Source organism: Euprymna scolopes, chromosome 11, assembly GCF_053919585.1.
Source record: "Euprymna scolopes isolate OS-2025 chromosome 11, ASM5391958v1, whole genome shotgun sequence".
NCBI lineage: Eukaryota > Metazoa > Mollusca > Cephalopoda > Sepiida > Sepiolidae > Euprymna > Euprymna scolopes.
The window spans coordinates 102095620-102105008 of NC_136492.1; the positions used below are offsets into that span (position 1 = coordinate 102095620).

Sequence of the window (9389 nt, forward strand, 5' to 3'; positions counted from 1 at the left end):
TTTATATATATATATATATATATATATATATATATATATATATATATATATATATATATATATATAAACAAACTTTCATTTGATGATTTTGTTTCGTCGAACTGTAACAAGAATACACTTTATTGACATTCTGGCTAAAAGCGAACTGTAGAAATCCTCCAAGATTCCAACGTCTCACTATCAATTTCCTATACTCGGTATCGCTTAAATTGTATCTATCTTAAACTGACGCCACCCATTCTCCTAGCTCCATCCCCCGTTTTATTTTATCTCCCTCTTATATATCATTCCCATTTAGAGAACGACCAGCTTGTTTTCGGTTCTGAACAAACCAAAATAAAGTAATCCGACAAAGACCTTTTTAGGATGTATTTCAAATACATTGTTTTAAATATCTTATTTTTTAAATCTCTAAAACTTCTTTACTGTCAAAGTAAGTTATAAATGTTTTATGAATATGTGTATAATTTGTCCTATTAATGGCACTTTTATTTAGATTCATTGTTTGCATCTCATGGTATATCTTAATATTGTTGCAATAAAACGTAGATTTTGACCATATAGGAGGGTAACTCCAAAAGTAAAGCCTCCTATTTTTTTAATTCAAAAAGTTGAAGAGCTACGAAGACGGGAGTGGTACCTTTAAAACGAGCGAATTTTGTGCCTTAGAATTTATTTTTCGACATAGCACTATTCGCAATGCACTTTTGCCAGGAATTCAATGACGCGTCTCTGCTTCAGACGCACGTCCACGGCAGGGGTGTTTCTTAGAATCTCACACCGTCAATATCTGCAACAGAGAGATTAAACTTTTAGATCATGAGTCCATAGGTTCAGCCATCACAACAATGCATTTTTGCAAACTCTTTTGATCAATTCGGGTGGAATAAAAAATAGGAGGCATTACTTTTTGAACGCCTCTTGCAGTTTGAATATTACAACCTAAGAAGTTACCTAGTACCTTCTATTCTGACAAACGTAAAAGATATTACATAAGTAACGAGCTCAGGTGGCACCCATACTCACGTTGCCAGCAAGCAATTATCAGTTCCGGCGCTTATTTCATATGAACTGACTAGCTTCACATCCGTCGTCCCACACCACTTTTGCCGAGTTATCATTCCCAAGCTCGGTGATTGCCGCAAAGGGTCACCCGCTTGAACCCTGCTGACCCCAAGACATCCTGTTTATGTGATAAAATCTCTACCTGCGAACCTAATTCTCTAACGCTTACCAGTTGACGAACGCGAACGAATATTTAGCAAAGACAGAAAACAGAAAGTATAACAATCCTCGGATCAAATAGGTGTCATACAAGAGAATAAGGAAAAAAAGAATACATCGTAAAAGAATTTGCAAAATGTGATAATTTTGCTAAACGAATTTAATGGTTTTACATAAATTATACCATTTGAGAGTAACAACAGCGTTCGTGTAAAAATAAGCCGAAGTATCTTTACCTGTTTTGGGGTGTGCAAGAATTTTAGGTACTTGTACAGTTTAGTCAATACATTAAAAAAATGAAAATATCGAAAAAAGATTATATTGTACGTATCCGTTTTGGACTGAAGATCTCCGAAAAAAAATTCATTTAATTTGATCGAGTATTTTTTTTTTTTTTTTTTTTTTACAGCGGAAAAACACGTTCTTATGAGAACGCGTTGGAGTCAGCCATTATGGAATTTGTTAAACACGCCATGGGGAGATAACTCCAGTTAAAGCGCCGACACTCCTTCCCCATCTTTAATACTAGCTTTTCTTGCTAAAAATCGAACCTTTTGCTCGGTATCATAATCAACTGTTTTTTCGCTGTAAAAAAAAAAAGACTACTAAGTTAAATTTTTTTCGGAGAACTTCGTTCCATAACGGATACGTGCAATATAACCTTTTGTCGATGTCATTTTTTAATGTCTTGATTAAACTGTACAAGTACCGATTTTTATATTGTAAGTCATAAAGTGATGCACACCAAGTACTTTCATTAAAAAGTACCTAGAAATTTTTCGAAGTCTCCATTTTTTATATAAGTTTTTCGTGGATGTTAGCAGTTCTTTGTCTATTCTGATACCTTAAAAATAATCATACGTGTGCAAAGTAGACTTTTATCCCGTTAAAATCGGGCAAAAGTTATAGGCCATTGACTTAGAATGAGTGCTTTATGCCAAATTGATGGTTGGATATGGTTACATTTGTGCTTATTTTTGCATTAAATCCTAATCCCCTGTTAACCTCTATTAATCCCTTACTATGCATCGAACGGGCATCATAATATGTTATCATAATAAAGGTCCATACAAAATTTCAATCAAATAGTTCCTGATAAAAATTTTAGGGTAAATGTGGTATTGTGGTGACTAATTCGAATGGATGCCATAATGTTTACTTCCTGCATCTTATAACAAATCTTATTACAAAATTCAACCAGATCGACTCAGTAGTTGGAAAATAGTAGAAGAGACAAACAGATAGACAGACTAAAAGAAATGGGATATATATATATGTAACACTAGGCACCTCCAAAATTCACCACAGAATTAAATCCCCTCCCTATATTTAAAAAAAAAAATATTCATTGTATGAAAATAATGAAATTGCGAGACGAAAATCGTGTTTACATAATTGGCGCTTTAAAATAACGTTCCTATGTAGTAGGCATTCCTAACGTGAAAACGTACCCGTTTTTAATAAATCTAGCAAAAATCAACTAATGGTCAGATTTTTGCGAAATTTTCAATACTTATTCATTTTAGAATGAAATTACATATACGAGTGGCTTGCAATAAGTAATGCCCCTGACCCACTTCCAGTTGTCTGATCTAGCTGAAATTTTGCATGTGCTATGATTTATATATCTACGGGTTATGAGCCACATTACAGTTCTGAACTAACTGTGGTTTCTGTTTTACAGGTGTTTGAACTGAGTCAGGTGTGAAATGGAGCCTGTTGAATGTCGAGCAGTGATCCGGTTTTTGCATTTGAAAGGACGCACACTACAGGAGACTTTCATGAAATGAAAGAAATTCATGGTGATAATGCCTCATCATATGACCTTGTAAAACGCTGACACCGTGAATTCAAACATGGTCGGAAGTCTGTGGAAACAGCTCCCAAACCTGGTCGCCCCCCTTCTGCCATTGATGAGGCATCTGTCCATCAAGTTGAGGCTGCCATTTTGGAAGATCGGCGCATTACTATTCGCCAAATAGGCCAAGATGTCAAGATTAGTACAGGGTCTGTGGAAACTATCATTCATGACCATTTGCATAAGGTGACTGCCAGATAGATTCCCAAGTTGCTCATACCATTCCAGAAGCGAGAATACGTCGAGTGCTCGAGGATGAATTAGGAGATGTGCCAAGAAGATGAGTCAAAATTTTTCAAAAGACTGATTACACAGGATGAAACTTGGGTCCATCACTATGATCCAGAGACCAAAGCCCAGTCAATGCAGTGAAAGCACTTAGGCTCACCACCGCCAAAGAAGGCAAGGGTGCAGCCTCCGCTGGCAAGGTGATGCTCATAGTCTTCTGGGACCAGGACGGAGTAGTGATGACAGATTTTATGGCAACGGGTACCACAATTACAGGAGCTTATTATGCTTCACTTTTGAGGAAATTAAGGGAAGCTATCAAAATCATGAGGCGGGGCAAGATCAGCAAAGGTACCCTCCTCCTGCAGCACAACGCTCCGGTCCACAACTCACATGTCGCCAGATCAGAAGCAAGGGCGTGTGGTTATGAAATCGTCCCCCATCTTCCTTACTCTCCTGACCTTGCACCCTCTGACTTTCACCTCTTCCCAGCCATGAAGTTGTTTTTGAAAGGAAAGCGTTTCCCAGATGATGCAGCCTTGATTTCTGAAGTCACGTCGTGGTTGGAGGACCAACCTGGGGTGTTCTACAAAAACGGTTTCTAGAGGGGCATCAAACGATGGGAGAAATGCATAACTCTGGATGGTTCCTATGTAGAGAAAAACTAATAACTGTGCCAAGTTTCGTTACCCTACTCCTATGGGAAGTGGGTGTCAGGGGCATTACTTATTGCACACCCCTCGTAAAATGCAGTTTCCGCAAAATATATGAATGGAAATACTTTTTTACTATGTGTCTACTCCATATTTATTTTTTCGAAATTCGAACGAAATATATTTAAATCTATCGAAATTTCTATTTATTATGAAACATACAGATAAGTAAAAAAAACATTTTAATTTTTAAAAATTTAAATACACATATTGAACAAAAACTTATCTTGAAGTTGCAATTAAAAATTGATATAAATTTAATATTATTATGTTTTCTTTTTTTTAATAGCGTTTTTCCTAATTAATATATACTATAATCAGTTGAATTGCCAAGAAAAAGAAACTTCATAAATATTAATTAATTTTTAAAAGATTAAAATTCCAATATTTTAAAATGTTCCGTTACAACATAAATTTTTATAATTAATTGTGTTTAAAATATTTTTAATATTAAGTTTTAATATAAACATGACTCTTGTCAGCTATTTTATCTCCAGATTAAAACCGATTTGAAAATATTATTGCACAAATATTAAGCATTTTGTAGGTCCCCTTCATATTTTGTTTGTCTCGTTTTACCGAACAAAATATGGAAGCAGTAGTTAAGCAAATGAACATTCAAATAAAACAAAGGTTTTAAAAAATCATTAAGTCACTTCTGCTTTTCCATAGCTCGTATAGTTAACAGAAGTCTGACGTCACGGAATCATGCGCTCCTTTTTTTTACAATTCTTCACATTCATTTGTCAGTGCCTAGTGATCATTATTTGATAAATACTGGAAATTTCATTAAAATTAGTTGATTTTCTGAATTTTTGGTGAATTTTTACATAACTGGAAGGGTCAATATGTTTATACATTTTGAGCATCGGCCTTCATTTTGCATGCACCTATTAATTACGTAATATTGTTTTTGCTTAGAACGGTAATGCGGAGTTATTAAAACAAAAACACAAACATCCAGTGGATTATTATTATTATTATTATTATTATTATTATTATTATTATTATTATTACCACCATCATCATCTAAATTAAAAATATCACCCTAAGGCCTCACCCGGTGCTTGAAGACCTTGAGAAGGCAAATTTAGCTATCCATGCAGATCTGCTATTTCAAGCTGTCATCTACAGACATGATCAAGCCGAACGCACATGTGCATGTTACCACACTAGTCACACGTGCACATTCGCATGCTCACCTGGAACTGTAGAAATTCAAGGCCTCTATCCATTGCGCCGCAATAACAACTATGAAGATGAGGATAACAATCTGCAAATAAATGAATAAATGCACAAATTACTCATCCCAAAGGATTCCAATAAAAAAATTAATAAAGATAAAAAAAAGGTTTTCTTCATGGCTGTAAATTGATCTGCTTTCACAAGTTCATGTCTTTTGTAGGTTTGATTGTATTGATTTTTTACCATTTTTATTCATTTAAAAAAAATTTTGCGAGAAAATTTTTATCAGAATCATTTTATTAGCTCTACCCACCCTATGACACTTAAACACCTTTGGACAAGGTATTTATTTTACTGCCCACCACCACCACCACCACCACCACGACTCTGAAATGCATCTTTCTCCAGCCCTTTCTATCTATTTCTCAATACATCAACTACTCAAGTCCCCCCACTCTTCCTCATATGTCCTGGTTGTAGTAGAAAACTGCATCCAGTGATCAAGTTTTAATTTTGGAAATCTGAGGAATGTGAAGTCGCCCCTTTAGTTACCACTACTCCCAGGTCCACTCTGACATAGAGGAGTGGTAGTACCTGCCAGATTCCCATCTATATATTGAAATAGAAACTATTGTTTACAGAGTATTTGTTTATAAAATATATGCGCCTACAAAACAAATCTGTTCTGCTGGTCTGCTTTCCAGCTGACAACATTATTGTCATCTTTAAGTTCAACATAAACAAGTTCTTACTGAACTGTCCTTGTAAATAATCAAGTTATACCAAATTTCCATGACAAACGATTACGTACCCTACTGTCCCAATGACTACAATACACACATTAACCAAGTGGCCTCCAGGCCTTGATATGCATATATATATATATATATATATATATATATATATATATATATATATATATATACAGAGTGGAACGATAAAATTATCGCCTTTGAAAAGACAACATTCCATTTCCCTTCGATGGAAACCGTTTTTTTGTTGTTGCAGAACATTTACTAGTTAGCCAGTTGTGTACAAGTCCAAAGAGCGATAAGAGCCTTCTATCATGTCTGAAAGTGACACAAGGTTCAACAAGTGAGATCAGAGATGCGTCGCTATACAACTTATGCTCTCTATCGATCCAAGTTATGACAACAGGACCATTGTCAGCACCCTCGAAATGCATTGCTGGATTGACACAAACAACAGGGACAGGGTGATGAAAACAGTTTCTGGCAGTTTTTGGTGTAGTGATGGCCACAGCATGCCATGTCACATCTTCGAAGTCGGCTTGAAAGTCAACACCAAAGTGTACTTGGATGTGCAATCAGGTAGCCACTGGCAGACTTTGGGTGTGGCAGTAGGATTCGCGCCGGCCTACAAATCCAAAGAGACCCAGGCTTGGCTTCAGAAGGAGGGCTACGACTTTGTACCCTTCTCTCACTGCCCCCTCCTCCCCTAACCTGAACCCGCTGGACTACTTCATTTGGTCATACGTCAAGAACATCACCAATATGACCCCCCACAACACCAAAGCCAGCCTGATCGCAGCTATCCGCCGGGTATTCACTGAGATCTTGGTGGCTCTTATGGAAAAGGCATATGCTCCCAGTTCCGAACCCATATCGAGGCGGTGATTGAGGCTGAAGGTGGCTATATTGAATAGATGACAGTTCTACTGCATAATCAAGTTACTTCGAGGAATCTTTTTGGTGAACTCAGGAATTTCGAACGGAGCTCTTTATTTAATCCATGAGGATAGTATGCTCTCATTCCGTCAGCCCTGACTGGGTAAAAGTCCTAAGCAATTCATAATTGTATGTTAAATGTCACTTACACAGAGGATTGAACATCCAACCTCCAGGAGAATGTAACTTACAATTAGATTTTAAAAAGTATTTTATCCACTATGTCACATGTTCTTGCAAAATACACAGGATACATCTGAAGAAGGTCGGAAGTTACATTGACCGTAACATTGTAAAAATAATACGCAATATAAGAACAGAAGTCCGAAGAATCCAAATAATAAAAAATGCACAAAGAAAATGAATAAAATATATATATATATATATATATATTAATTTTGAAATGGGATTGTTTATGTTTTACTAAACTGCACACCAGGATAGAAATAAATGTTTGTAATTTTCCCAAATCAAATGTTTCAATGAAATGAATCCATCATCATGTTTTCCTTTTTACTTGCAGGCGTTCGGCATTTCCGAGAGAAAGCATCCAATATGGTGGTCACTATTCATTCTTATCTGCTTTTATTGCAAGCAACGGCGGCACTTGCTGTCACTTTAAGCGCTGTGCACAGTGTGAAGGCTCCCCTTGGACAAGATCGACTGCGCCGAAGTCTTCGCAAAAGGGATATGGATAATATACCCTACGATCATGATGAGGTAAGCCATATGAATGTGTTGAAGAGAACGCACTCGGGGTCACCAATGTAGAATGGATTTTGATAAAAATCGAGAAAAGGACATTATAATAAGAAATGATATCTATAGAATGTTATTTAATTTTATAGACAAATTGTTAATTTAATGTAAAATAAAAAGTTTGCAATGAACAATCGTTAAAAGAGTTGAAGGAACGTTCTAGGTAAATAAAGGTGTTATCTTTAAGGAAAAAAAAAAGAGTAGTCATATTTGTTTTGCCTGGCGCTGCTTATATTTGTATGGGCATACATGTGATAGGCCTTTTGCGGGTGCGTGTATGTTAGCGTGCCAGTTTTGCCTGTAAATGTACTGTGTATATGAGTTCGTGTAGCAGTGTGTATATGCTGTTACTATGCTTAGTAGTTCGTGTGTACGTTTCATTATTATGTGTGCTACTTGTCTTTCGGTCCCAAAGGACCTAGCCTACATTGTTCTTCTCTGAAAACTAAATCCTTGTTGAGGATAAGACATTATCAAAAGAAAGAAATATTAAGTCTATGCACAATAATAAATAATTTTATTGACAACTTGTTAAAACAATGCAAAATAAAATGGTGACAATTAATGAGAGTTCAAACAGCACGCAAACGTTCAAATTAAATGAATAAAGCATTGTAGAAGCGTGTGTATATCAGCATGCCTGTGTTGAAAGTGAAAGCGCATGTGCATGAGTTTGATTAACAGTGTGTATATATTGTTGCTATGTTTAGTAGTTCGTGTGTTTCTTTGCGCGCACACACACACACACACACACACACATATATATATATCAGGATACTTACGTGTTTATATATTTGTATGTAAATGATTCACTTCTAAACTAATAAACCGATTATTATCAATTCTGTAATCACAGCAGCTAGGTATAAGGGGACAAAATATGGGTGATAATTAGTTTAATTTAATTTATGCAAATAAGGTAGGAACGAGAATGGAAGCTTTTTGTGAAAATTCAGATACCTCAAATTTTTATAAAATTTTTAAAATAGGTACTGGATATCAGAAAATAAATAGCCCACAATTTTCAGTTTCTTTCAAGTAATTTAAACAGTTTTAAGAGATATAATGTGTGCACAGTCTCCAATTTGAAAATTCAAATATTTCAAATTTGCATAAAATTTGATCCATAATCATAAGAAAACAATAAAACAAAATCCTCTGAATACCAAATTCGTCTTAAGACCTCTTAACCTTTAAACTGAGGACATTTTCTAAAATCAAAATTATATAATAGATTTGGAATAAGTATTCTATACACAAGTTTTGTGTCATGATTAGGGCTATGACAACAGCATATTCTTTTTATTGTTTTGACTCTCGAGCGTGTATCCGTTGATATCTTATATGCTATTATATAAAGTGGTGTGCTTCTCGGTTGATTAACTGTGTCTAACTGTGTCGGATATATACTCGAGAGTCAAAACAATGATAAGAATATGCTGTTGCCATAGCCCTAGTCATTATATATTGAGTGTAATGTCCGTAAAGGGGGCATAAAAATTGGTGAGGAACTGTTTTATTCGAAATGAATGAGGTGAACTTAAAGATGTGGCTCTAAAGTGATCAGTTTAGTGGAAATGTGTCTTTGACGGTTGCGGAAATTCTGAAGCAAATCGTACAGAGTAATCCATCTTGGAATGTGCCTTGCAGAAGCAACGCTCAAAACACTCTTCACCATGTGCGTGACCCATGTGACAGGGCATGCATGTCAAAGGATGTTCTAACGAACCACAT

At 35.7% G+C, this 9389-nt stretch overlaps 1 protein-coding gene and 1 long non-coding RNA gene across 2 annotated transcripts in view; one reads left to right on the forward strand and one right to left on the reverse strand.

The window, feature by feature from the left end:
- The window catches only part of LOC145288018 (uncharacterized), a 262452-nt gene that overhangs the window by 171919 nt on the left and 81144 nt on the right, over positions 1 to 9389 (reverse strand). The window contains exon 2 of the long non-coding RNA XR_013869252.1: positions 5226 to 5296. This is a non-coding gene — a long non-coding RNA (uncharacterized LOC145288018). The remainder of the gene's footprint in view (positions 1 to 5225; positions 5297 to 9389) is intronic.
- Positions 1 to 9389, forward strand: part of LOC145288013 (uncharacterized) — a 156051-nt gene that overhangs the window by 96174 nt on the left and 50488 nt on the right. The window contains exon 2 of the mRNA XM_080136017.1: positions 7420 to 7616. Within this exon, the coding sequence (XP_079992143.1) occupies positions 7452 to 7616 (165 nt within the window). The 5' untranslated portion in view covers positions 7420 to 7451. The remainder of the gene's footprint in view (positions 1 to 7419; positions 7617 to 9389) is intronic.